Source organism: Grampus griseus, assembly GCF_964374135.1.
Source record: "Grampus griseus genome assembly, chromosome: 1".
NCBI classification, from domain to species: domain Eukaryota; kingdom Metazoa; phylum Chordata; class Mammalia; order Artiodactyla; family Delphinidae; genus Grampus; species Grampus griseus.
In genome coordinates, this window is record NC_139017.1 from 1,408,603 (window position 1) to 1,436,346 (window position 27,744).

Sequence of the window (27,744 nt, forward strand, 5' to 3'; positions counted from 1 at the left end):
AGCCTCGTCGGCGCTCACTGACCGGTGGGGACACAGGGGACCAAGGCAGGCGGTTCGAAGCCCCGGTCCCACCTGGTCTGGGCATGGGAAACGTGATCACCCCCCCCCACCCCCCGTCCCCCGCAGGTTTGCAGGCTCTCTCCTGCCAAGCTTGGCGGGATGTGGTGGAAGGTCCCGGGAGAGTCGAGTCCTGGGTCCCAGCCCCGCTGTCCTCCAACTGGCCGAGTCAAGGCCGACTCCGGGGCCCCGTCTCCCTGGTCTGCAGGAGGGACCAAGCCCATGGCGGCCTCACTGGGGATGCAACAGTCTCGTGAAGGTGGATGAGCACCGAAGCACCAGGCCAGTCCCTTTGGGGCTGTGGTCAAAGCTGGCTCCAACTGCGTGGCCCAGGAGAGCCTGACCGGGGGACTCTCTGTGTGTCCCGGGCGGGTGCCGCCTCCGTATCTGGGGGAGCCCAACCCTCGGGCCACCTCGGAGCAGCTGGAGGAAGCGCTCCCTGGTCCTCTCAACCGCCTCCCCTCCACGAGGCCTTCCTGGCAGCTATCACATGGCCAAGCCCACCTGCCCAAGAGCAGGACAAGGGCCACCACCAGCAGTGGCTTCACACGGCCCCGGCCACCTGTCTCCCCACCGTGCTGGAGGAAGAGCCGTCCTTCTCCTGCCCACGGGGCTGTCCTCCCATCCCCTCCCCTGCCTGGTCAGGCAGTTCCTGAGCCTCCAGGACCCTGTCCCCAACCCCCGCCCCCGCCTTCCTTCTCCTCCTTCACTTTCCCTGCAGAAATGTCATTAAACAGGTGGCTTTTTATGCATTCTTTTGTCTCCCTGCCCTCTGGCCAAACTGAGGTGATCAGGTCCCCTCCCAGCCCCCGCCCTCCCCCTTGCAGTGGGCCCCATGGGGCTCCCCCTCCCCCCCTTTGACAGCTGTGCCCTAGAGTCACCGGAGACTTCTGGACGCCCAGATCCAGGCCCTTCATTTTCCCATCTCCCCTCGGCCCCCAGGGAGGGTCTTCTCCCTGCTTCCGCCTTTGTTCCCCAAGACTTTTCTGCAGACGTGCTGCCCGTGCCCGTGGCTTGTCCCGTGTGGACATGCAGCCGTCTGCACACAGCCTGGCCTCTCTCCCCAGGCCCCGCACGCGGACCCCAGACTCCACCTCTCCATCAGGGCTCCCCTCCCTCCTCCCTCAGAAGCCCCTGACCCTCCCCCGCTTCCCTGGCTGATCTGTTTCTAAACGTAACCACAGGGTCTCCAGCCAGAAGCCCAACCCGCCTGTTTCTTCTGCCCCTGCCCTTCATGGCCACCCTCACCGCTGCTGACACCTCGGTCTAAAGAGCGGCTGCCCCTGAGATGGGAAAGGAGGTCAGTCAGCATGAAGGGCTCCTACAGAACTGGACCCGACCGTGCGGCTGGGGTCAGAGGGGCAAGGTTGCCACCGGACAAATCCAGCAGCCTGGTCTCGTGTCCACTCCACCCTGCAGTGCATGCAAGGAGCCTTCCTAGGGCTGGTTTCAGCATGTCACTCTCTCCTCCAAACGCTCAATGGCTCCCCAGCGCCAAAAGCAAACCCTTTAGTCTAAACTTGATTGGGTCTCGCCATGCGGCCCAAACCCGCCTTCCCAGCCAGACGGCACACGTGCCCCCAAGCGCATGATGCGCCTTTGGTCCGCCTGCTTCCCAGTTCGTTCCCAGAAGACCCCCCACCCCCAGGCCTCCGCGGCACTTCCTGGATCTCCTCTGTCCTCCACCCACTCAGCGCCTCCGCAGGCCCTGGGCTGAGAGGTGTCAGCGCCTGGATCCCAGTCACCGAGGGGCTGGCCTCTCCCTTCCTGCGCCGCGCGGACCCGACTCAGTGGCAGGAAGGAGCGGGAAAGCCTCGCCGTCAGGGGTGGAAGGTGTGGGCCCTTACCTGTCTGAGGACCCCCTGCAGCTCCCTGCTGGACCACATGTCAGCCAGGAGGAGTCGGGCGGCCTCTGCAGCCCTGGGGGAGGTGCTGCACGGGTAGAAGTTCATCAAGGGTGAGACTCCAGCAACTTGAGGATGAACGAACGCCCTCTTCCGTCCCCCCTCACCTCCTCGTGGGGCGGCCCCTGGGTGCCCGAGAGCGCAGCCCCACGGGGGGTCCCTCTACACAGTGGGCACAACCCCAGGCCCCTGCCCAGCTAGAGGTACCCGGACTCTCTCTGGGGCCCCGGTCCCACCCCCTGGCCTTGTCCTCGGAGGAGAGGAGCCCGTGGAGCAGACGCAGCTCCCGCACGGCTGGGTCTGCCGCTCGGTGCCTCCCGTTGGCCCACGAGGACTCAGTGTCGCTCGGTCCCCTGGCCGGGAAGCGTGCTGCCCGAGGCCTGGATGCAGGAGCTCGGCTTCTGGACTTCCCTCCCGGTCAGCCTCCCCGCCGCTCCCCCCTGCACCGCACGGCCTGCTCAGGCTGCGGCACTGCTCCTCCGCGGGGCCGGGGAGGGCGCGGAGGGGCCCCCGTGCTGCCCACCTGCTGCGACACAGGTTGATGACGTTGCAGATCATGTCGCTGGAGAAGTGCTGCTTGGCCATCGCAGGCTGCGACGCCATCAGGTTCCTCACGGTGTAGCAGGTCGAGGACAGGATGTCCTCCGAGTTGCTGGTGTGGCCGGTATGGCTGCTAAGGAGTCTGGTCACCTCCGGGAACACCTGGTTCCCTGGGAGAGGAAGGAGGGCGCGGCACGGGGTCAGGAGACCGAGGGCTCCCACGGGGCCCCGGGCCTGGCGGCTCCAACTCGGGGCTTGGGACCGTATGGGACCTCGCACGCCTGCGCCCCATCCTCAGGTGACCTGCCCCTTCCCATTCCCGAGCCTCTCTTGGGCCAGCTCCCCGCCCCACCCCAGGGAGCGGTCAGAGGGTAACCTTTCGGGAGGCTCTGGAAAGTGGGGGTGGGGGCTGGCCTGAGCCACACGGCGCTCACCCATCGCCCTGTGCAGCACGGGGTGGCGGGACATGTTGCTCAGGAGGGACGCTCCGGACCGCACCACGTCCGAGTTGCCCGACTGCAGGAGCTTGGCGATGTGAGGCAGGCCCTTCTCCTTCAGCCCGATCAGCTGGCTCATGCCGCTGGACATCTGAGAGGAGGGACGGACGCGTGAGGCCTTGGCTGGGCTCCCCAGGCCGCCCGGCAGGCCGCAGAGGCTCCCCAGGCCAGTTACCCCGAACCGAGAGACCCCAGAACTTTCTCTCTTCCGTGCTGGAAGCAGAGACAGACACACATTTTTTTTTCTTTTTTCTTTTTTTGCGTTACGCGGGCCTCTCACTGTTGTGGCCTCTCCCGTTGCGGAGCACAGGCTCCGGACGCGCAGGCTCAGCGGCCATGGCTCACGGGCCCAGCCGCTCTGCGGCATGTGGGATCTTCCCGGACCGGGGCACGAACCCCTGTCCCCTGCATCGGCAGGCGGACTCTCAACCACTGCGCCACCAGGGAAGCCCGACAGACACACATTTGCTCCCACCTGGGTGACTGCAGAACAAAGCCTCGGGCAGACATGCACCTGCACCTCACCCGGGGCAGCCTGGAGCCCAGGGAACGAGGGAAGCCTCCGGCCCCTCATTCACGGCGGGAGGGGCCCCAGAATCGACTTCCGGATTGAGCCGGTACCAGCGGCTGCCGCTCTGCCTGCCTCCCCCTCCCTGGCCCCGGCTGCTCACGTGAAGCCTCGGGTCGAGGGCACCTGGCACCTGAGGAAGTGCCCACCGTCCCGTGCCAACCTCCCTGCCTTCTGTGGAGTCAGTACATACTTGAGTCAAGGAGGGATAAGAGCGGGCCGGTGCCTCGTGGAGATGCCATCCAGGTCAGCCCATCCGGGCCGGTGTGGGCTTCTTGAAGACCCCCGGCCTATCCCCTCTCAGTGCGGGGTCCTCCTTTACCCTCAACTCACCCCTGTCCTCCTTCCGCCCGCCCCCTTCCGTCCTGAGCAAGGAGGAGGGCGGGGTAGCCGCAGACGTGCCTCCCACGGCACACGTCTCAAGTCCATCAAGTCCTCCCCTGCCCGTGGCCTCAAAATCTGTCCCGATCCTGCCACGTCTTCCTCTGGACCTGCCCGCACCCCAAACCCTCTATTTCCACCCCTGTCAGTTCAGCAAAGAGGAGACCCCTCTCCTACCACGAACACACCCTTCTTCCTGTCCCCCATCCCAGGCAGAGCCCGAGGCCAGCCCAGGGCCGGACACCAGGAGGCAGATTCTGTGGCACAGACAGAATCCAGGAGGGCTGGTTCCACAGCCCCTGTCCTCCACCTGGGCGTCCCAGGGGCCGAGGATGCTCCCTCCACACGTCCCCAGTGCCTGGCCCAGAGCCTACGCATGCCGGACCCTTGACTCAGGCAGGCCCCGGTACATGGGGACGCGGGGAGCTGAGCCCGGACCGTGGGTGGAGAGACAGGTGCGGGGCGGGGGCGCTCACCAGCCCCTTGCTGGCGGTCAGGTTTTGCAGGGCGCCGGCGCAGGCCTCCAGGGTGGCGTCCTTCTTGCTCTTGCCCATGAGGTTCAGGTAGGTGCGGATGGCGTTCGAGTGGTACAGCCAGCTGCTGCCCTTGGGGTTGGGCTCTTCCTCAGGAAGGGGGCAGTCGTAGTTGTTGTTCTGGGGACAAGAAGCAAGTCGAGAGGGGCCGAACCCACGCATTCTGCTCCCCCAGCCTCAGGGTCATGGTTCCCAGATGAGGAAGCGCCCGCTGCCCCCTCCTCTGTGCACTGCAGCTGCTCCCCGGCGGGTGAGGGGCAACTGTGCCCTCTGCCGTTTCCACGGGGCACAGAGCATCATCGGTGCCCCAGGCCAGCTCTGCCCCCACCCAGCTACGAGGCTGCTGTGGGTCTCACACCCTGACGCCTCCACCCCTCCCAGAGTCACAGCCTGAACTTGACCCTCCCGGGGCCAACAAGGGTGGTCCAGGGCCTGGCTCCCGCTGCCGGCACAGTGATGGCAGCCACCCTCCCTCCGCAGCATCCCTCTGCTTCTGGGGAGACCTGGGGGGCTCAGGAGGCGGTGGGAACCGGGATGCCCCCCAGTCTTCAGGGGTGAGATGAAGAGGGGGAGACTTTACTGGTCACACAGCAAGAGACACAAGCCTGCAGACAGGGGCCTGGAGCTTTTGATCTCCGGGGGTCTGAGCAGCTCCTACATCCCGAGCACACACACCCCCAGTGTCGTAAGATGCCAAGGTTGGGCAGGGGTCCATCCCCCGGGACTGGCCTTAGGCTCCAGCAGGGCAGAGGGGCGGGGTGCACGAGGCAGTGGGATCCGGGGGACTCAGCGGGAACAGACGGACAGACGCACGGACAGACGCACGGACAGACGCACACGCTCACCATCATCCTGCCGTTCTTGCTGCTGAAGCAGCCGGTGGAGGACTTCTCGGTGTAGGCATTGCGGGCGTTGTGCTCCAGCTGGCGGTAGCGGGTGGGCACCTCGGTGTCCAGGCGGTAGCAGAGGTTGTGCAGGGTGCACATGCAGTTCTCCACAGACTAGGGGCCGAGCAGAGACGGCGCTGAGCCTCTGCTTAGCCCCCGAACGCCTGGCTCAGTCCCTGCTGCCACAATCCCTCCAACGAGAGGGCGGGCCCCTCGGGCTGCCCTGGGCAGGCACAGACGCCGCCACGGTCCAAGATCTTTGCCGCTTTCCTTCCGTAAACCCTCCCGGCTCGGGGGTGAGGCAGCAGATCTGCCCTCTTAATGTTTGGCCCTGCTGGGGTTTGGGAGCCCCTGACTTCCGGGGCCCGGGGTCACCCAGGTGGAGGCGGTGTTCCATCCACAGCGGAAGATCACGGTGCTGCTGGGGCCACCCTGAGCAGTCAAGCGACAGGCTGTCTCCTGAAGCCGGCCGTCCCTTCCAGGGGAGGGAGTAGGAGGCCAAATCCCTCCCCAGGGAAACCGTGTGCAGGACCCAGGGGCCGTGATGCCCGGCCAGCCCCCTGGGGACTGCTCGCCAGTCTCCGTCCTGCTGTGTGGAAGGACCTCAGCCTCCAGTATACCTTCCTGCCCCGATTTCCCCTTTCTGTCTGTCTGGGCAGGTGTCCAGAGCCCTGGGGGGTGGGAGGGTGGCTCTACCAGGGCCTTTGGGGGCGGCAGCGGACGCTCACAGAGAGCTCGCCCTGAGCCGGGAGCTCCCTGCGTGTTTTGCTTATTAACTGAGTCTCTAAAACAACCCCCGAGGTAGATACGACGTGGACTGAGGAACAGAGATGAGGGAAGTGTCACAGCCGCAGAGCCTCTAAGTGCGGGAGAGGACCTGCCCCTGTAGCCACTGCTTGGGCGCCACCCGCCAAGGAAGGGTCGGGCCGCTCGCCATCCGCACGTTCCCTCTGCTGGCTGGGCTCTGCGTCCCTCCCGGCCACCAGGCCACGCCTTAAAGGCTCCCAGGAGCGCAGACCTGCCCTGTGGAATCTGGGAGAGAAAAGTACCAGGACCTGGAGTCCCAGGCCGCCCTCACTGATTGGAGACAGAGAGGAGTCTAGGTTCAGGGGTGCCCCCTGGGGCGACGCTCACCTTGTCGTCACAGCGGCCGGCTGCCACACATTTCTGGATGTAGGCCATGAGGGAGTCAATGAGACCCGTGTAGTTGCGCATGGCCTGGCGCCCCGTGTCTGCAGAGCTCAGGTTCCTGGTGGAGGACATGGGGCGGGTGGGGGGGGGGGACAGGTGGGAGGGGAGGAGATGCAGCGGGGAGGGGAGGGGGGGAGAAGAGGAAAGGAACGGGTGGGAGACAGAAATGAGGGCCAAGGAAGGAAAGAGAAACCGTTCAGCGAATCCTGCTCGGTCCTGGCTGAGGCTGGGAAGGGCTCTCACTGGAACCCGGCTCTTTTCGCCCTTCCTGCCCACCTGGTCCCCAGGCCCGTAACTTTGATGTGCCCAGGGCTCCGTGCCGCTGGCAGCCCAGGCACGCACCCTGCCCTCGTGGCGCTTGCTGGGCAGGGGACTGGACACCCCTCCCCGCGGAAGCTGTGCTCTGCCCCCAGCAGCGGGCTCACTCCCACCCGGGCAGTCTGGGCCCTTCCGCCTGGTGCAGGTGGGGTGTGACTGCTACCACCCCACAAAGTCCCCGATTACCCTGGCTCTGCCTCTGCCTAGCCTCTCTGCTCCCCAGAGGCTGCCACCACAGGCGGGGAGGGAGGAGCCCAAGCCAACTGTACCCCTGTTCCGGGGCTCCCAGGAGTTGGAGAAGACGTGTGACCCTTAGGGGGGATCTGCTCCACAGTTCCACCTCCATGCCGCCCACCCCCCGGAAGCAGCCTCCAGGGCCTTTGCCACACCCTGGGGCAGAACTCAGGGAACCCTGGGGCAGAACTCAGAGAACTCTGGGCAGAGCAGCGCCGTCTTCACGTCGAGGAATGCGGCAGATGCTGCTCGCACCCCAGCCGGGAGCCCACCCGCAGACCTGTGTCGAAAAATGCTCTTCAAGACAGCACAAGGAAGGCATATTTTATGGTGTGGAAGAAGGGGAAACAGCTGTGCCAGTTTAGCTATTCGGATCCAAGCATTTCCACTCAGATCCCTAAGGAAGACCCCCTCAGCAGAGGTGGTGGGGTCCTGAGCCTCCACCAGGCCCAGGGAAGCTGGGACGCAGCCACGTCTGGGAGGCCAGGCTGGTGCCAGTCCCCTGCCCCGCTGAGCCTGGGCTGAGCCGGGCTGAGCTCCCCGCCCTCACCTCAGGCAGCCGGTGGCATTGAAGAAGACCTCAGGGTCCACGGCTTTCTGGGGCACGTTGCTGTTGCCATCGCACCAGCCGGAGAACGGGATGATGACCCGGTCAGCCAGGACGGGCAGGGCTTCCGAGATCAGCTCCTGCTTTAGCTCGTCGGTGGAGGACAGGTTCCAGAGCAGTCCTGGGGGTGGGGACCGCCAGGGTCAGGAAGACCAGGGACCCAGTGCCACCCCCGGCTGGACACCACCTCCCGGACGGGCCTCTGTCATGCGAGCATCCCGTGAGCCCCCCTGCCCACGTCTCAACTAGATGGCAGGCTCTCGAGGGCAGAGCATCTAGAGTTCTCCGTGCAGGTCAAAGTTACACACAGGGAAGCTGATCAAAACACGTGCGACTCAGCAGTGTTTTCTGATACCAATGCTAGCACTCAGCATCTTCTCACGGTCTCTGCTTTCCACCCAAAGGTCAGCCCAGAGACTCTCACTTGCTGCGTATGTGGCCCCGTCTTCCCCATCCCACTCCAGGTCTCCTCAGTCACTTCTGTGCCCTGTGTGCCCACCCTGAGTGCTTGCTGGTACAAGCCTTGGATACAGGCGCTGACGACCTGTTGACCTGCTCGCTCCCCTTCACCTGCAAATCCCAGGGTCTGCTGAGTACGGGTCCTGCCTGGACACCAACCCTCCACTCCTTCCCTCTATCCCTCACACATAGATGGTGGATGGACGGACGGATGGACATGGACAGATGGATGGAGGGACACAATACCCAGGGTCACCAGCTGGACACGACCAACTGGCCAGCACCGGTCCCATGGGACTCCTGGGGTGTCAGCCTGAGGCCGCCCACGCCCCACCCTGTCCTGGGCTGTGGCCACCCCAGCGCCTCCCAGCCGCCCCGCTCTGTGGCCGGGCTCCCCACCGGTCAGCTGCTTCTGGATCTCCGTGCAGCTGGTACTCCTCAGGAGGGTGACGGCCTCGCGGATGCCGCTCTGCCTCTGAGTCTCCAGCTTGTTCGTGGTGCTGCGGAACACCAGGTTGCGCAGGGCCCCAGCCGCGGCCTGCTGCACGTTCTGGTTGGAGCTGCGGAGAAGGTCCACCAGCTTGCAGATGCCGCCCAGCTGGTACACCTGCGGGACAGGGCGCCCAGCGCCGGGCAGGGCGGTGAGGCTGGGCTGACGACCCTCCACTTGCAGCAGCTTCAGCCCGACCGAAACACCCAGGGCGGCCGAAATAAACAGGCAGCGCAGAGTGACAGTGACCGGCCAGACGCGGAGCCAAGGCGGGACTTCGCCGCCAGCTCTCTCGCACCCCAGCCGGAACTCCCTGAGTCCCTCCTCGGGAGCCTGGTGTGAGGACCAGACGGGAACACGCATAGAAACACACTTCAGAACCCTAAGGCGGGGAGACCCCCCCCTGCAAACGCCTCATCAATACAGCAGGAACTGGATGCAGACGGACCCTGCCCACTCTAGGAAATGCATTCACGGGACTGCACCCTTGGGCTGACAGCGGAGGACTTGAAGAGTCCTCCCTGCCAGCCACGCTTAGAGGCACAGACAGCCCTGTTCTCCACCACAGAAGCCTGGTGAGAGACAATGGTACCACGGAGGGACAGAGACAGAGACAGAGAGACCGAAACAGAGAAAGAGAGAAAGAAAGAAACAGAGAGAGGCAGAGACAGAGAGACCGAAACAGAGAGAGACAGAGACAGAGAGACCGAAACAGAGAGACAGAAACAGAGAAACAGAGACAGACAGAGACAGAGAGACAGAAACAGAGAGAGACAGAGACAGAGAGAAACAGAGAAACAGAGACAGGGACAGAGAGAGACACAAAGAGACAGAAACAGACATAGAGAGACACAGGCAGAGAGAGACATAGAGACAGAGACAGAGAAAGAGAGACAGAAACAGAGAGAGACAGAGACAGAGAAAGAGAGACAGAAACAGAGAAAGAGAGAAAGAAAGAGAGAGAGACAGAGACAGAGAGACAGAAACAGAGAGAGGGGGTAGGGGGAGGAAGCTGAAGTGGAGGGAGATGTCCCTCCTTAGTGGAATCTGAGGAGGGGTCTCTTTGGAACCCGTGGCCGTCACCAAGGGTCTCTTCCACAGCCAACAGAGGAAACACGGCCGAGTGGTGTCCCCTCCACCAGGGGCTCTGCTCCCGCAGAGGGTTAAGATGCCCGTTCTGATCTCGGGCAGTGCCAGGCCCACTCCCGGGCCGCAGGCAGCTGGGCTGGGGTAGAAGGAGCCATCGGGCAAACGCCCCCACTAGCTCCCGTGCAGGGTCAGGCTGCCCCGCCCAGGCCCCGCCCAGGCCCCGCCCAGGCCACTCACCTGCTGCTTGGCAGACTCATCCTGGAAGCAGGTGTGCTGGATGTAATAGGCCCCGATGGCCTGGCACTTCTTGTCCGGGGAGGTCAGGCACCGCACGGCCTTGGGGATGGTCAGCCCGCTGCACTCAACGTCCTCGCTGCAGATCCTGTGGGGACGCGCGGCGTGGGGTGCGCGAGGGTTACAGGGGCTTGGAATCCCCCTTGCGTGCCGAGAGCCCCGCTGTGGACAGCTCCTCCAGAGGAGGGGGAAGGCTCACCCCGCCGTGAACACTTGCTGGGACGAGGCCCTGTCATATGTTCGTGTCCAAGTGGCAAGTTACCTCTGCCCTGAGAAAAAACTCTGCTCTATTCCTGAGGGGAAGCTCTCCACCCACTCTGCCATCTCTCACGTCTGTGCCTGGTACTGGGAAAATGGAAGAGAATGGCTGGGGGCCTGTCCGTCTATCCATGCCCTGCCATCATCCCTCCCTCCCTCCCTCCCTCCCTCCATCCATCATTCACCCATCTTCCCTCCATCCACACATCCATTTATCCATCCATCTATCCATTTATCCATCTTCTCTCCATCCATCCATTACCCATTTATCTATGCATCTACCCATCCCTCCATCCCTCCATCATCCACCCATCTTCTCTCCATCCATTCAGCCATCCATCCATTCACCCACCCACCCACCCACCCATGCATCCATCTCTCTCTCCTCCCTTCATTTCTAAGTCTAGCTAATGCTTCTAACACAAAAATTCTCACACCTACTCCTTCTTCCATCCTCACGGCCACTGCCTTCCCTCTGACTACGGTCACCCTCACTGGGCCTACAGCGAGGCCCCCGCAGCTGGTGTCTTCTCCAAGCACTCCCAGCCGAAATGTTACACCCCTTCCCCAGACGAGCAGTCTTAACACTGTTCACTGTGTTGTCCCCGTCAGCAGCTTCTCATACTGCAAGTTCAAGTTCAAACTGCTTAAACTGACATCCAAGGGCATGTGTTAGGTCGAACCACACCAAATGGCTGAAAATCAGCTTTTCTGAGCCACAAAACGAGAACAACCATGTTCTAACCCAACAGTCTGGCTCTGCTGTGTCCTGTACACTCTCTAGCCCTAATGTGGGTCTGCTCCAGCAAGACTGCTCTCTGCACTGTGCCCTGATCAGGGCTCAGGGGTGCCTCTGTCCCTTCCCCTCACCATCCCCGTGACCACTGAAGACCCACTGCCTTCCCAGGGAAAGGAAACCTCTCTTCCAGGACCCACACCAGCTCCCGGGGTGCTGGCTACAGGCTGCCTCCCCGGTTGCCCGTGTCCTGGGTCCCACAAGACAGCGGGGACAGCTCCTTCTTGGCACCCAGCCCTTCCCCCCTGGAAATCTTCCCAGCGTTTCTAGAGGGAGAAACACTCCTCATGTGTACCAGCCTCATGCCCTTCCAGAGCAGGTGCCCGACTCCACTTCTGGAAAGATCACCCATGGGGCGGAGCTCCCCAGTCTCCCCCAGCCTCACTGAGAGACTGTCGCCCAGAATCTGCCAGTCGAACGCCACCTCCAAGTGGCCTGTCACTCACGCCCTCCATGGCTCACCTGACCCTGTCCTCTTGGGGCCTCCGGTTTGGGGTGATGAGCCAGGGCCAGGCGCTGCCCTGGTCAGTCTCCATGGGACAGAGGCTTCTGAGTCCTCCTGCGAGCATCCTCAATACCCCTTACGGCCTCTGAGTAGCCAGGAGAGGGCCGGCTTTATAACGGCTCTGCTTATGGGCGGGACAGCACGGTGAGTAGGGGAGGGCACAGGGAGTGGCCTCGGCTGTGTGGTCTTGGGCAAGCTCCCTAATGTCTCCGTGCCTGTTCCTCCTCAGGTTCTAGCCTGGAAGGGCTCTGAGGGTTAGAGATGAAGATTGCAAGGCTCGTGGGCTCCGTGGCAGGGGGTTACTCCTGCAGCCGCAGGACGGCCCTGGGCTGCCGTTCTCTTCATGGCTGTCTCCCCGCTCTGACCACAGACCGCACATGCTCAGTGAATGTCAAATACATGAATAAAGGACCACCCAGTGGTGACAGAGGACAGCTCCAATGTTCATGGGGCTCTGAGCCCTGGAGGGCAGGCCTCGAGACCCTCGAGACACCGTGGCCATCCCCAGGCCACCCTGTGCCCAGGGCTCTCTAAAGGACTCCCACTTCATCTCCTGCATTCCCACCCCTGGCACTAGATCTTACCAGTTTTTATGACTTTTGCCCTGTAAGACGGACCCGGCTCTTTCCCATTGCTGACCCCAGGGCACACTCCTTTGCTCTTTCAGAACGTGGGGAGAGGTTTACACGCCCAAGCCCAGGGATTCTCAAACCCTGGCAGGGTCTCGTCTCCTGCAGGCTGGTAACGCACACACCGCGGGCCCCTCCCAGGGTTTCTGAGCTGGAGGTCTGGGAGGGCTTGACAGGAGTGTTTCTCACAAGTTCCCCGGTGACGCTGAGGCTACTGGCCAGAGAAGCACACTCTGAGAACTGCTGGCCCAGCTAGCTTCTGATTCTCCTCCCCTTGTTCAGTACCTGTGACCCTTGAAAACTCACACACTCGACAGGTTTGCTCAGTGTCTCCACGCTGAGAACTTCCCGGGCTAACGGTCTGTCTCCCGTGCCCCGCATGCCCCCCCGCCCCGCCGAGTGACACTCACTTGGAGCTGACCCTTGAGTGGCTGAAGGACTGGTCCTTGGTGCAGGTGATGGGCTGGACGTACACGGGGTCCTGCTTGGAGGTGCAGGAGGGCGGGCGCACCGGGTACTTCTTGGCCCCCTTCTGGCCGCTGCAGGTGCTATAGATGCTGTAGCGGTTCTGGGCGGTCTTGAAGCCCTTGCTGCCCAGCGTGCCCTTGCGCAGGGTGCCGCGGGGGTCGCAGTAGAGGTCGGGCTCGCTGCGGCTGGCCTTCATCTTCTGCATGAAGCAGATGTCGCTGCCGGCGCAGGGGGGAACGCAGCTGCTGCGGGGGTACTGCCGGCCCCAGGTCTCCATCTGGCTGTAGGAGCTGAAGCGCCTGTTGTCTGCCTCCCGCTTAAGGGTCCCATTGTAGATCTGGCCAGAGAAGGGGAGAGGGGCTCAGCCGAGGGTCCCGACCCGGGATCCAGCCCCCCGCTGCCCCCACGAGAGGCTCAGAGAAGCCCGGGGTGTTTGGTGTGGAGGGAACCGTGGCCAGCATCTCAGACTACTTTTCAAACTGCAGGCTGTGACCCGTTATGGATTATGAAATCAATTTAGCAGACTGTGACCATCATTCTTTTTAAATGGGATTGAATAATATATACCGGAATTAAAAATATCAGAGTGCATGCAGTGCAGGTAGAAAGGGCTGGGCTGTCATGTAAAATGTACTTCATACTGTGCATTGTAGCCAGAAAAGTTTGACAGACACTGATCCGGTCCCAGTGGGCCTGGTCCAGGAGGGGAGTCAAAGGCCCAGGGAGGAGAGGGGCCTTCCTGTAGAGGGAAGGGCAACAGTGGCACTTGAACGCAAGCCCCCAGGCCCTCGCCCCGCCGCCCCGAGCACTTCCCAGACACCAGCAGCTCCTGACCGCCTTGGCCGCCTGTACTCCGCGCGGGGAAATTTCTCCTGCTCTGGCCAGGACTTCTTTCCACTGTTATTTCTCTGCCAAACTCTCCATCTTTGCCTCCTGTCTGCCAAACCAAGAAGCAAATGGCAAGAGGCATTCTAGGGGGACCCCTCGAAGGCCAGAGGGGGAAAATATCCTGCTCCCTGGGCCTCCTGCACCCGTGGAGGCCGGCGCGGGGCTGCAGCAGGGGTGCAGGGCGGCCTCCTAGGCTGTGCCCTTGGGCTGGCAGCAGGGGAGAGGCGGGCAGACAATAGTAAACTTATAATAATGAGGCGCCCCCAGGGCTCTGTGTGAGCCCAGCTGGGGAGTCAGGCGCCCTGGGAAGAGCCTGCAAAGCCGGAGACCTGGTGGGAGCGAAGCCGTCACAGGGCCGTCCGAGGAGCTTTCCCAGGAGCTCACGGGCGGTGGGTCTGCCTGCTCTGACTTGTCCCGAGACTAGAGGATCAACATGCAGCCTGAGAAAATGCCTCCGCACAGGTGCCGACCTGAGACTCAGCTTTGCCAGGGTGAGCTGGGGCCAGTCCAGCAGCCCGGAGCCTGCCTGCCCCACCCCGTGAGTGAGCGTGTGTGTGCATGTGTGTGCGCGTGTGTGCATATGCATGTAAGTATGTGTGTGCATGCATGTACGTACATATATGTGCGTGTGCGAGTGCATGTGCATGAGTGTGCTGTGCGCATGTGTGTAGGTATGTGTGCGCGCGTGTGCGCACGTGTGTGCACGTGTGTGTGTGTGTGAGTGCCCACACACAGGGGAGTCGCTGGGCGTCTGGGAACTCCCCTCCACTCCAGACCTAGCCACCGGCCCTTGGCTGGGCCCCGTCCCTCTCTGCAGGGAAAACCTTTGGAACAGGAGACCGCCTGTGGGTCACCTTCTGTCAGCAGTGACACCCAGCGCTCAGAAGACACCCACTGTCAACCTTGGCCAAGGCGCTCTGGTCAGCTCCGTCCACGCGGGCAGCTATGCACTCAGGCGGGCAAGGCGTTCACCCCCAAACTGGGTCAAGCCAGCCAACTCCAAAGGGAACTGGTGTGTGGGGCAGGGTAGGCACAAAGGGACAAGAAGAGGCAGAGGTCAGAGGAGCGGGCCGCCGTCTGACCATCCTCAGTGGGCAACCTGCACGGCACACAAGAAACACGCAACTAGGCCTCCAGGCCTCAGGCTGGCGGCCACACCCCACCCTCCTCTGGGGGAGGAAGATGACATGGTGCCGTGGAGGGAAGGCTGGACCCCCCGGGCCCCCCTGGTCCTCAGTGATGACACTCCTGGTCGTCATCCCAGACTGTGACGCCGGAGAGGCCACACGCTTCCCCGGCCCAAACCCAGCGCACGTGCCGTCCTGCTGGCGAAGCTCAGGGCTTGCTCTCCTGCCCTGGCCAGGGGTCGGGGGGTGCTGCCCACAGGGGCCGGGGTGCCGGCTGTGCTGCGGGAGGGCAGGTACGGGGGAGGCAGCTGCCCCGCGGGGCAGCATTTCTCAGCCACAGTCGCGTCGTGCACCCCACCTGGTTCCTGTGGCAAGGGCTGCTGGCGGGCTGGCGGTGGCCAAGCCAGCCGTGGGTGAGTCTCCCGCCCTTAGGACCTCTGCTGTCACTTTGACAAGCGTGAGCAAGGGCTCCTCTCGGTCGGGCACCATCCCCTCCTAGTGCACAGGGGGCCTGGGCTCCCCTCCAAGGTGCAGACGAGCCCTCCCAGAGCAGGCGGCCCGTGGCCTAGCTGACGCCTGTGCCCTCTGCCCCTTTTCTTCTATCTGCCTGAAACGACAGGGGATTGTGGGCTCGGTGGGCTGGGACTTCTGCAGCAGAGGGAGACTCGAGGGCCAAGAACAGACCTCAGGAGCCAGACGGCCTGGGTTGAGCTCTGCCCATGTCAACTGCCCGATGTGTGGCCTTGGGCTTGTGCGTCTTGGTTTCTTCACTGGTAAAGTGGCATCATTGTGCCCAGTGTGCAGGGCCGTTGGGAGAATTCGGCGCACGGATGTTTGAGAAGTGCTTAGCACAGAGCATGACATAACTGTCCCTCTGACACTCAGACTGGGGACAGGCTGGCTGCCTCTGGGTCTTGCCAAAGGAGCTGCCGGGTGGGCACAGGAAGGGGGAGGAACCCAGGCAGCCAGGAGGGCCTGGGGAAGGGGTGCACGCTGGCTTCCAGGGCCCAGGCTGCTCTCACCCCATGGCCACAGAACAGCCTCCATGGGTTTCAGAAAAACAGAGGAGACTGGTCCGCCCAGATGGACGGCGTTATGATGAAACAGCCTGGTGTTTCTTTGCGTGGGCGATGTCGGCCTTCAGGCCAGACAATTCTTCACTGTATAGGATGCTGCAAGCATTGTGGGATGTCTGGTGCTCTGGCCCCCAGGCCCTAAGTACCAGTAACACCTCACAGCCACGCTGACCCGTGAGAACACCCCACGCGCTTCCAAACGCTGCCTGTGGATTCTGAGTAACCGCCGGACCAGACCAGGAAGCGGGGCAGCACGGGATGGCGCTGGCCAGGCCGGGGCCCGCTCCCACGCTCAGACAGTGATCTGCTGGCAGCGTCCTCTGCTGTGGCTACAAAGGTCACACACACACGCGCGCACCCCGCGGTCTGGTCATCTCATGCTTCCTTGGGAAACTCTGGCCTCGGGGGGGATGGCCCATGGGACCACAACATGCCAGAGGCGAGATACTTGATTTCCCGAGAGCACAGCCGACCCCTCGGCCAGAGAGCAGGCTGGGCCGGGCAGCCTCAGGGACGCCTGGGCAGTGTGTCCGGAGAGACACATTTCAGCACCTGGAACCATCCAGGGAGCCTCCCGGAGCCCCGCCCTGCCCTGCTAGTGACTTTGGTCTTGTAACCCATTTTCTCTCCCTCTCCCCTTCCCTCGTGGGAAAGGGGAATTTTGCCCCCCACTGAGTGCCCTCACCCCCGCCCTGGGCCCTCAACGTAACCTCTCTTTCCATCCCTCCTGAAGCCGGTCCGACAGGGCCACTGGGGCAAAGTAAAGCAACAGAAGCCCGGGACCCGGGGCCTCAAAGCACTGCGTGCGGGCGGCCCCCCGCGAGCCCCCCTCGGTCTGCAGCAGCTAGGGGTGCGCCAGGTGGGCCCGGATGAAAAGAGCCCTTTCTGAAACCAAGCTTCGCCAGGCAAGCAGGGCTGGACAAACCTGCTCTGGGCGGACACGCCCGGACCCTCCTGCCCAGGCGCGCTCAGAGCAGAGTCACGTCCGATGCCCTCCTGTGAGAGCCAGCGTGTGCGCCACTTCACAGGGTCCTCGCCCTCGTGGCCCAGGGAGGGGGCTCCTGAGAAAGGATCCGGACTACAGACGCCTCAGGGACAGACCCCATCGGCCATTTCCCTGCACATGCCACCCCACTCAGCACCCAGCCGGGCCCCCGGGGCAGCAGGCAGACAGCAAGGCTCCCTCCCCCTGGGAGTGCGGTCGGGGTGGCACCGCAGCAGGTCACAGGCAGCAGGGCGTCTTCCCACGCTGCGTGGTGGCCCGGGGGTCTGGAGGGCACGGGTCCCCTCCCAGCAAGGGCTCCCGGGGGGACACTTAGGGCCCAGGGTGTGCGGGGCTCCCCCGGGCCTGGGGCGGCTGCTCGTTTGGCAGTTTGCATCAGCGTGGAAACCAACGGCCTGAGTCACCAAAGGTGGGACCTCGGCTGGGGGGAGTGCCGGTCCTCGCCCCCCACCCCACCCCACCGCCGGGCACCGCTCCCTCCCTGGCTAGGAGCAGGGGTTCCGCCCTGGGTCGGCCCGCCCCTCCTTCCCTGGCACGCGGCTTCGTGGGGAGCGTGGAGGACAGACGGAGCGGCCCCTCGGCTTGGAGGCCCTGCCGTGTGGGCCCGGAGGAGGCTGTGTGGGTACCCTGGCCAGGCAGTCCCTCAGGGCGGGAGGAGCTGCCCCCGAGAGTCCATCACCCGCACCCAGTGACCAGCAGTTCCCACCCGGGGGGACCCCGGCTTGCGAACTGGACAACACTGATGGAGGCCCGGCTCCCAGGCTCAGGGGAGGCACCGCAGAAATCTGAAACTGAAATTCAGTGCCGGGGGCTGGGCATCTTGTATCACCTGAATGTTTTTAATATGAAAAAGAAGAAAGTTTTGATGTTCCTTCTGCGAGTAGATTTCACCAGAGAGCTGGTTAATAATGGCACGTCCCTTATCACCTTGTAGGGTCAGGACTGAACTCCCAGTGACCAAGGCAGGAGTAAGAACTGTTGTGGGTAATTCAGAAAAGTTTTCTGAAGTATCTGGACCATGAAGCCCAAGTAGAGAAGAGCCTATGGCGCTCGGACTGCAGCCTGTGGGTCTTTCACGGAGGTGCTGCTCTCTCCAGGGACAGAGGCCACAACTCTGGGGAAAGAAGCCACCTGACCTCCTGGGCTCCAGGCTCCAAGTCTGCCTCTCAGGCCGGGGGCAAGGGTCAGGCCCACCGTGGCTCCTGCTGCTACTGGCGACGGGGCGGGAACGGGGGGCACAAAGTGCGTTTGTGTGCCCCAGCACTTGGCCGAGAGCTGGCCTCCGTGACATGTGATGTCTGAAAATACAACGGTGCCAGCTCCAGCACCCAGCACCCAGCGCCAGCACCCAGCTCCAGCTCCCAGCTGCTCCAGCATCCATTATCCAGCACGCAGCTCCCAGCTCCCAGCTCCAGCTCCCAGCTCCAGCACCCAGCTCCCAGCTCCAGTACCCAGCTCCAGCACCCAGCTCCCAGCACCAGCACCCAGCTCCCAGCATCCAGCATCCAGCTCCCAGCTCCAGCACCCAGCATCCAGCATCCAGCTCCCAGCTCCCAGCACCCAGCATCCAGCTCCCAGCACCCAGCTGCTCCAGCACCCAGCACCTACCTCCAGCAACCAGCACCCAGCTCCCAGCTCCAGGACCGAGCTCCCAGCTCCAGCACCCAGCTCCCAGCTCCAGCTCCCAGCTCCCAGCCCCAGCACCCAGCTCCAGCACCCAGCTGCTCCAGCATCCAGCACCCAGCTGATACAGCCTCCAGCACCCAGCTCCCAGCTCCAGCTCCCAGCTCCCAGCTCCAGCACCCAGCACAGCTCTAGCATCCAGCTCCCAGCTCCACCATCCAGCTCTAGGACCCCACTCCCAGCTCCAGCACCCAGCTCCAGCACCCAGCTCCCAGCTCCAGCTCCCAGCTCCCAGCTCCAGCATCCATTATCCAGCACCCAGCTCCCAGCTCCAGCACCCAGCACCCAGCTCCAGCACCCAGCTCCCAGCTCCAGCACCCAGCTCTAGGACCCCACTCCCAGCTCCAGCACCCAGCACAGCTCTAGCATCCAGCTCCCAGCTCCAGCTCTGCCTTCACATCCTGCTCCCTGTTTCATCACTAATCTGTGGGAGAAACTATTTCCTGAAACTCTGTTCTTGGACCTCTCCCCCTGCACACCTGAGACGTGGGCTTTTCTCAGCTCCTGACCCGCCAGGATGGGTTTGTGGGACAAGGACCTCAGGTTTTCTTCGTGGAAACCTTGGGCTTCACTTTGGGACGCACCCCCTGGCAGGTGTCTGCCTTTCAGAGGCAGCTGTCAACAGTCCCAAGAGGCAAAGGATCCCCGCACCTCGGCCACCCCTCTCATGGACTCAGGAGTGTCCGAGGCACGGTCCTTCTGTCCCCCAGGAGCCCTGTGCTCTGTGGTCACTTTGGAACCCAGAGGCCGACCCCTTCTTCCCCGTGATGGTTCATCCTGGGGAGGGCAAAGTGAGGGCCCCTCCAAGGTTCCCACGTGAAAGAGCTCCTGGAACCTCGAGGGAGTGCCAGCTTCCTGAGCGTCAGGGAGATCCCATGGGGCCAGGCACCCCACCTTGTGCAGGGAGACCGGGGGTGCCCCTGAACTGCCGCCCGAGCCCTGAGCCAGGAGGCACGTGCCAGCCATAAGAAGAGGGCCAGACGCTGCAAGACGGCAACATCGTGAGGAGCAGATTCTTCCTTGGCCAACAAAGAGCTCCTTGGAGACTCCTTGGTGAAAAACCCACTCCCACTGAGGAGACAGCCAAACATTTCACAGGAAGGAAGGGATGACTGGCTGGACCCTCCAGGGCTTGGTGACGCAGCCCCGACTGGAGGACGAGCCGGTGTGCGTGTGCACACACACACACTCCACGTGCACACCCGCCTGTGTGGGACACACAGCACTTGGCTGGGGGTGGACTCAGGCGGGTAGGTCTTTGGAAGCGCCTTGAGCTTATCCTAAGGACCCCATAGCAGGCCTGGTACTTCACAGTTTGTAAACAGCCCTCCCATTCAACCTCTTGCTGGAACCTCACGGCCTCCGTCCCCCGCCTGGCCGAGGAGGCGCCGGGACAGGCAGCAGCATCTGTATTCTCTCTGAGAGCACCTCTTAAGCTCGGAGAACTTGAGGCTAAGATGGGGTAGACCCTGAACCAGGACCCAGGGCTCTGACCTTCCCGGTGTTCGTCCTCCAGCCTCGTGGCCACCAGACTCTGGTGACGTGAGTGAAGTCTAAATGGCCCAGAGCTTCTGCAGGACAGGCTCCACTACCACCTCGGGCTACTCACTGCCCCCTCACCTAGAAACTCCTCCCCAGAGCCCCAGACATAAGAGATGCTGGCTCTTCCTCTTTGGCCGATGGTGGGAAACGTTTAAGAAGAGTGCAGCTGACCGGCCGTGTGACACGTGATAAGGCTCTACTGCCCACAGAGCCTGGCTGGAAGGCCCTCTGTCCCGAGAGACGCCTACGGGCGAGGCGGCCTGTGATCACAGCAGGGCTGGCCGGGGGGGTCTCGAGAGGGAAGGCATGGAGAAGCGAGCGCGGGCCCCCATGCCCTGCACCCATGCTCGTTCCTGGTGCACACAAGCTGCCCTGAGAAATCAGGACATCACGTCAAGACTGCCGACTGAGGCCGAGCCCGGAGTCTCTGCACTGAGACGAGTCGTCCTGAGCTTCTTGGGCTCTAGAAGCTGAGCCACCTCCCTCCCAGCCTCGGGGGCAGTCAGAGGGAGGAGGGCCTGCCCCGAGCCCCCCAGCTCCCTCCACGCCTCCCCCACGGCACCTCGCCCTTCCCCCAGCTCTGTGGGCCTCCCAGAGCTGCTTAGGGCTGCGGGGAGATGGGGAGAGCCTGGGGTCTCCTACCGACCCTCCCCAGGAGCAACTGATCCTACAGGGCTTGGTGCCCGGCAGGCCCTGGGTTAGTACAGAGGGCCACAGACCTTGGCCGGAAACCTCATCTTTAAATGCTCCATTCAAGGGATTTCCCTGGTGGTCCAGTGAGTAAGACTGCGCTCCCAAGGCAGGGGGCCCGGGTTCCATCCCTGGCTGGGAACTAGATCCCCCATGCATGCCGCACCTAAGAGTTTGCATGCCACAACTAAAAAGAAAAAACCAAAAAACATGCCACAACGAAGAGCCCGCATGCCACCACGAAGACCTGGCGCGGCCTGAATAAATAAATATTAAAAAAAGAAAAAGAAAAGATCTACATGCTCCATTCAAAAAGGCCTTCAGCTGGGCACAGGGCAGTCATCGGTGAGGGGAGGGGGAGCCACCTGGATGTGTCTTTAATGTTTGCCAACCTCCCTTCTGAGCAGAAAGATAAAAAGCCTTTTTACCCACTTGGAATTAAGCAATGATTTGTTTCCATTCTATTTATTGTTATTGATTCTAAATTACGGTAAGCCTTCTTTTATGGCAAAGGATACTTTTTTTTCTCTCAAGTTACTGATACAAAGTTTCTTTTCAAAATGAAAGCAATGAAATTTAAAAGGAAGTTTATTAAAAATGAGTAAATAATAGCTGGTGTGATGATTTTGTAAAACCTCTGACAGCAGAGATCAGATGAAACTCTGTTGCCTGCAGTGGCCAAGGTCCCCTCCTGTGACAGTGTGACCAGGAGCACAGGGCAGGGGCCCCAGAGGTCGGGTTCTAGCCCTGGTTCTACCCTGAGTGGCTGTGCAGCCTTGGGCAGTCACCTCACCTCTCTGAGCCTCTCCGTTTCCCCAACTAGAGCCAGGGCTGTAAGGCTTCTGACTTTTAGTGTCGTTTCAGCCCCGCTGGAGTCACACTCGCCCTTCTCCCCAGCCTAGCTCAGAGCTTCAGAACAAACCCAGGAGGCTGTCTTCACCCCCACTCCGGGCCACGCCCTTGTGCAGGTGTGTGTGGGGGGTGCCCCCTGCTAGAGCCCCCAAAGCTGCACCCCTCCCCAGCTGCGTCTCCACCTCCTCCGTCCACCCCCGCCCCACTGGATTTTCCTTTTCAGCTAAGTTTGCTCTCCTGCGCTGGAAGACTTTGGTGGAGGCATGCCAGGGCGGGGCCCTGGGCGGGGGAGGCTGAGCCCCACCCTAGGGCGGGGTGAGGTCCTCATCCACCTACGGGAAAGGCTGCTGCCTTTGTCAGCGGAGTCTGGTGACAAAAGGCAGTTGCAACCAGAAGAGGCCCTGGACGACCTGCCCAGGGCTTTGTTTTGGCGGCCTCCTTCAGGGCCCCTCCTCCCTCCCGGCTCTGGAGCCCTTGTCGCTCGCCCGCCGGGCAGGAGACAAGGTCCTGACTCTTCCTCCTTCTCCTCGTGTCCCCCGACACCCCACGCAGAGCTGACTGGGCTCTGGACCCAGTTCTGCCCAGTCTACCTGTGAGGTACCTCCCGGGCAAGCCCCTGCACTTCTCCATAGCCTGACTTCCCTGCGAATAAAATCGGAATAACAGGAACCAGTTCACCCGTCCAGATCTCACAAAGGTGGAAGGATCAGGTTGGGAAGTGGAAACAGGATTACCTGTATACGTTGAAACCGCTCCATAATTCAAGGGGTTCTGAGGACTGGGCTTCCTCCCACTGACAGCCCACCAAACGTGAAGGTGGTGGTCCTGGCAAAGCCGGCACTTCCTGCTAATCCAGAACCCCAGGGCTCCGTCCCCAGACCTCCAGGACCCTGGGGACCAGGGCTGGTGCTAGGGAAGAAGGTTGGGTGGTCACCTGGTGCCACCCGCCGATGACAGACCAGGAGACTGAGGCCCGGAGAGGGTTAAGGAGCTCGTGCTGCAAACCCCAGCATTTCATCACACCCTCTCTCACGCTGGTGTCTCGTCTGTTAGTTGCTTTTGTTTTCTTTTAAATAAATTATTTTTGGCTGCGTTGGGTCTTCGTTGCTGCACGCAGGCTTTCTCTAGTTGCGGCGCGCGGGTTTTCTCTAGTTGCGGCGAGCGGGGGCTACTCTTTGTTGCGGTGTGCGGGCTTCTCATTGCGGTGGCTTCTCTTGTTGTGGAGCACGGGCTCCAGGCATGCGGGCTTCAGTACTTGCGCCTCGTGGGCTCAGTCGTTGTGGCTCGCGGGCTCTAGAGCGCAGGCTCAGTAGTTGCGGCGCACGGGCTTAGGTGCTCCATGGCATGTGGGATCTTCCCGCACCAGGGTTCGAACCCGTGTCCCCTGCATTGGCAGGCGGATTCTTAACCGTGCACCACCAGGGAAGTCCCCTGTTAGTTGTTTTTAACTAGAGTGTTAGGGCTTTCAAGTCTTGTTGGCTCAGTAGATTAGTTCTTGTCAGGAGTTAAAAAAAAAAAAAGGCAAAACTAAAACTCACTAATTTTCTTCTGGAGCGAAATAAAGAAGTTTGCAATTGTCCTTGATTCTTCAAATCTTCCCTCTAAAGTTTCAGCGGCTCTACTGTGACACGTGTGTCAGAAGGAAGGTGGGAACAAAGCCAGATCACAGGGGAGCCTCCTTCTTGGGGAAAGACGCTGACCGAAAGTGACAGGTGGATTAAAGCCAAAGGAAGATGTAAAACCAGGCTCGGTCCTCTCTCAGAGGAGGGGGAACTCCTTCCCGAGCCCATCTGGGAGGGGCCCCTGCAGACTGTCCAGGGCTGGCAAAGCCCAATGCTCCCACCCACCAACCACACAGTGGCCACACTGAGTCCCCTGCACGGACGGACACGTCTCTCTGGACATTGCGACCAATTGCCTGCCTCCCTCCCCCACGAGGGTCCACCAGCTGGGACAGTGACAGGTGACTACCTTCCCCTGGGCCTGGCCTCTGGAGCTGCCCTTCTCGGAGCGATGCCTGTGCCTGTGAGCACTCACAAAGGACGGCCCAGGGGCTACGGTCCCAGCTCCAAGCCTGGCAGCACCCCTCTGCCCGCTCCTGTCGGCTAAGGGCAGCCCCCAAGCCCAGCTCCCCGCCTGGAGCCCGTCCTGGGACTCCGCTTGCATTGATCTGCGGGCCGGGTCCTCCCCCTTCACCGGCCCGCAGTGCCGACTCCTCTCCCCCCAGGGAGGACATACAACACAGGACGTCAGAGCCGAGGAGACAGTCTGATGGTGCCCCTGGGGCCCGGCAGGGATGGAGGGCCAGCAGCGGTCGCTGGGCAGTGCTGGGGAGCCCCACGCCCAGGCCAGTGGCCTTTCCTCCACCTCACCCCTGGCTTCTAAAGAGTCCCTGCCCACCCCCCCCCCAATCTGAGCCAGGAAGAGCAGCCTCTCCGAGAGGCTGGAGTCAGCCCTCGGTGAAAAGCGGCTCAGAAGGACGCTCCGGCCCGGGGCCGGCAGGATCGTCCGGCACAGAAAGCAGGGCCACCCCATGCACATGGCCACTCCGAGGGACACCCCGACGTGGGCGTATGAGTTTGAACAGAGGGGGTATCTCCAGCCTCAGTGACGCCCAGCCGGGCGCTGCTCCTACAGGAGGGATCCCGGGCGGGGGGCCGGCCCGCGGCCCCCACTCCCTCGCCTCCTGTCTCGGACAAATTCTGTCCCTTGACAGCAGCATCCTCGTTGGGCGAGAGCCCGGGGCCCGCGGGACCGGGTGGGGGTGAGTCACTGCTGGCAGGGGGACGCTGGGCAGGCACCGCCAGAGAACCCAGCTGAGAGAGGGGAGCAGGGCCGGAGGCGGGGCGGGGTTTTTGTTTTGTTTTTTTTGCGTTACGCAGGCCTCTCACTGTTGTGGCCTCTCCCGTTGCGGAGCACAGGCTCCAGACGCGCAGGCTCAGCGGCCACGGCTCACGGGCCCAGCCGCTCCGCGGCATGTGGGATCTTCCCGGACCGGGGCACGAACCTGTGTCCCCTGCATCGGCAGGCGGCCTCTCAACCACTGCGCCACCAGGGAAGCCCCGGGGCGGGGTTTTTAAGCAGTGGGAGTTACCGGCCCGCCTCCCCTCTGTAGAGCTAAAGGAAATGAGGGCCTACCAGCTCTCCATCCTGCTGCAAGGGTTAATTGCCTGCTGTTTCCCCGGCGCCTGGAGGTGCCCAGATGAAAGCGGGGAGGTCATGCAGAAGCCCTCACCCACCTGCAGGCCCCGGAGACCACCGTGAGGCCCAGGCTGTGTGTCCCGCAGCTGTCCAGAGGAAGCTCTCGAGCCGCACAGAGCCCTGAAAAGTTGGGGCTGAAGGGGTCCTTGGCTAGGTCTAGTCCAACAGCCTTGCTCCGTGGATGAGAAAAGGTCTCAGGAGGTGAAGACTCCCCGGGTCCTTCCCTCCGCTTGTAGCAGCCAAGCTGAGACCAGAATCCAGGCCTCCTACCCGATCGGGTGTGTCCTATCTACAGCCCCGACTGCCCTTCGAGATAGAAATTCTCCCCTATTTCAGAGATGGGCAAGCAGCTGAGGTTAAGAATTTGCTGAGGGTCATCCAGCTAGCTGAGGGCCCAGGACTGGTCCCTCCACACCACCTGCCATGGGAGGGGTCTGTGTTTACTGGGACCTTTCTCTGCTTCAAGGGCTAGAGTCCTGCCGTTTTCTCTCCGGCAGCCCCTCGGCCTTGGGCCCTGCCGCCTGCAGACCCTGCACACACGTGGCTCACCAGAGCCTGGGCTCCCACGTCCCACGGAGCTGTGCACAGCCTCAGCCCTCTCACCTACAGAAGAGGGCCACCCAGGTGTCTCTGGGTCTGGGGTGGGCAGGACCAGTCCCCCTCAGGGAGAGGGTTCCCAGCACGTGGTCCAGGAGACCCTGTCGTGATGGGATCACCAAATACTGACACATCAGTTAAGCAAGTACAGCTGAGAAGAGGCTGGGAGGAAGATTTGCTAGCGAATCCTGGATTTTTTTTTTAATACTTTTTTTTTTTTGGCCTCCCCGTGCGGCATGCAGGATCTCAGGTCCCCGACTAGGGATTGAACCCGTGCCCCCTGCAGTGGCAGCTCGGAGTCCTAACCACTGGACCACAGGGGAATTCCCTGAACCGTGGATTAAGGCAGAGAAATGGGGTCAGTGGCCAGAATGAAGGCAGAATTTCCCCTGGCCGTTCTCCCGGGGAGTCTTGGCCTCCGCCCCCACCCCGAGCACTGGGCTGGTGTAACAGAGCACGGTGGAGGGATTCAGCACGATGCCCCCACGGGATACCCTGGCCCAGCTGCTGCGCGCATGGGATCGGCTCCCGGCTCCCGGCGGGATGCTCTAGGCCCGTCCACAACCAAAGCACATTTCACTCCACGTGACGCCCAGAGGGACGTAAGCGCTCTAGGTGTGCTTCTTGATTTGTAAATAGGAAAACCATTTGGGGCCGGAGGCGGTGGAAAGGGAGACCCTCCTCTTAATCCAGAACCTTCCCTGGACGCTAAACTGTCCACCTGCCGCAACGTCATCCAGGACAAACCCACATGCTTTCAGTGATTTCTGCTCCCTCCTCCCTCACCCTGCTGTCAGCCGACCCAGGGGACGTGTTCAAAGTGCCCCGTACAAGGACCTCAGGGGGGCCGTCAGCCTCCCTTTGCTCCCCTAAAGTAATTCTGCCTTGGTCCCCGACCTAGGACAGGGGCACTTAGGGAGTCTTGTTTTTATTACAGGGAATGGGTGGAAACACACCCTGACCTGGGGAACGCCAGATACAGCAAATAAAAATGCAGGACCCCCAGTTACATTTGACTATCAGGTAAACAAGTAACACTGTAGGATCAGTATGTCGCAAATATTGCATTTCTTTATGTTTAATTGGTAGCCCACCCTGACCCCCACAGCTGAGTGGCTCCAGCTTGAGTCTAGGAAGGAAAAAGGGGCCACTGCCCTGCGTCTTTTGTGTGAGGCTGACTCACCAAGGAAAGAGTAGGCTTGGCTGGGGGACGGAAGGGGGGAAATGAAGGGATTTGAACCCATGCGTCTGTTCCAAGTCCCCAGAACATGCTATAGTTTTAAATATTGAGACTGCAAAAAAAAAAAAAAACACCAGAAAACATGTAGCAACACCCATAAAATGCCCAACAAAAGAGCGCAAATGTCTGGGGCGATGAAAGGAAACTCCATCAGGTTAGGAGTTAGGAGGCCAGGGGTCTCGTCTGCTCTCCCATTAACCAGCCATGTGACCCTTGTCCTTACTGGGCCTGAGTGTCCTCAACTATGAAATGCCAACCTTGTCGGTCCCTACATAGTCCCCGAGTCTGGTTCTGAGAACTGGGACAGAAGAGTTGAGTCTGCTCATCTGAGAAACAGGGCTGGATGTGCCCCACCCTTTGCACCAGCTCACCTGCTCCTCCCTGGGCCTCTGGGCATCACTGACCAGCAGATACGGTCTCCGAGGACCAGGAGAGAATAGAGAACGACTGGCCAACGACTTTCTCGGGACCGGTTCTTCTTTTCCTTAAGCCCCTTGATGCTTTTTGTGTGTCAGACTAACTCTGTTTCATTCTATGACAAGACCGTCTATATTCCATTTTCTTATCTTGTGATATAAGTGATCATAGATTATAAATGGTAGGATGAGATATATCTCATCTGTTTTTTTAAATTAAAAGACTATTGCTGAATTAGAATATAAGGTAACATCATAAGGTACCACCACTGCTTTTTAAACATTTTTAGAACAGATCCTTTGCATACTTAAATAAAATACGTCGTCAGTGGTGACCAATCTTTGTTATTTGAAGTTGATCTGATATTTGAAACAAGACAAGTCTGAGGAGTGAGGCTCTCAGAGGGCTTAATATCATTTCCGCTCAAACACAGGTCCTGACAACACACAAATGGGGCTGGTTTTCTTAGATGGCCGCTAAAATGGCACTAACAACAATTATATTTTATAAAAAAAATTTTTTTAGAGGTTCCAGAAACACTTCCGGCAATGGCAGCACAGCTGGACTCTTCCAGCTTAGCAACGATCTGTCTGCGGTCCTCCCAGGGCAGATGGAGGCTACTCTGAGGAGGGTCCGTGGGCCCTGTTCCCTCCCCCTGCCCTCTGAGCTCGTTTCTTGGGGGGGGGGGCACTGAACTCCCCTGGCTCAGCTGTGCCAATCCCT

The 27,744-nt window shown here is 61.4% G+C and overlaps 1 protein-coding gene across 2 annotated transcripts in view; it reads right to left on the reverse strand.

The window, feature by feature from the left end:
• Positions 1-27,744, reverse strand: part of PKP1 (plakophilin 1) — a 41,524-nt gene that overhangs the window by 2,177 nt on the left and 11,603 nt on the right. For both annotated transcript variants that reach the window (XM_082674796.1, XM_082674795.1), the window contains exons 3-12: positions 12,648-13,042; positions 9,993-10,137; positions 8,576-8,783; positions 7,661-7,838; positions 6,502-6,616; positions 5,326-5,481; positions 4,424-4,600; positions 2,936-3,089; positions 2,485-2,671; positions 1,905-1,989 (exon numbers count right to left, since the gene is read on the reverse strand). In XM_082674796.1, coding sequence (XP_082530922.1) covers positions 1,905-1,989; positions 2,485-2,671; positions 2,936-3,089; positions 4,424-4,600; positions 5,326-5,481; positions 6,502-6,616; positions 7,661-7,838; positions 8,576-8,783; positions 9,993-10,137; positions 12,648-13,042 — 1,800 coding nt within the window. The remainder of the gene's footprint in view (positions 1-1,904; positions 1,990-2,484; positions 2,672-2,935; positions 3,090-4,423; positions 4,601-5,325; positions 5,482-6,501; positions 6,617-7,660; positions 7,839-8,575; positions 8,784-9,992; positions 10,138-12,647; positions 13,043-27,744) is intronic.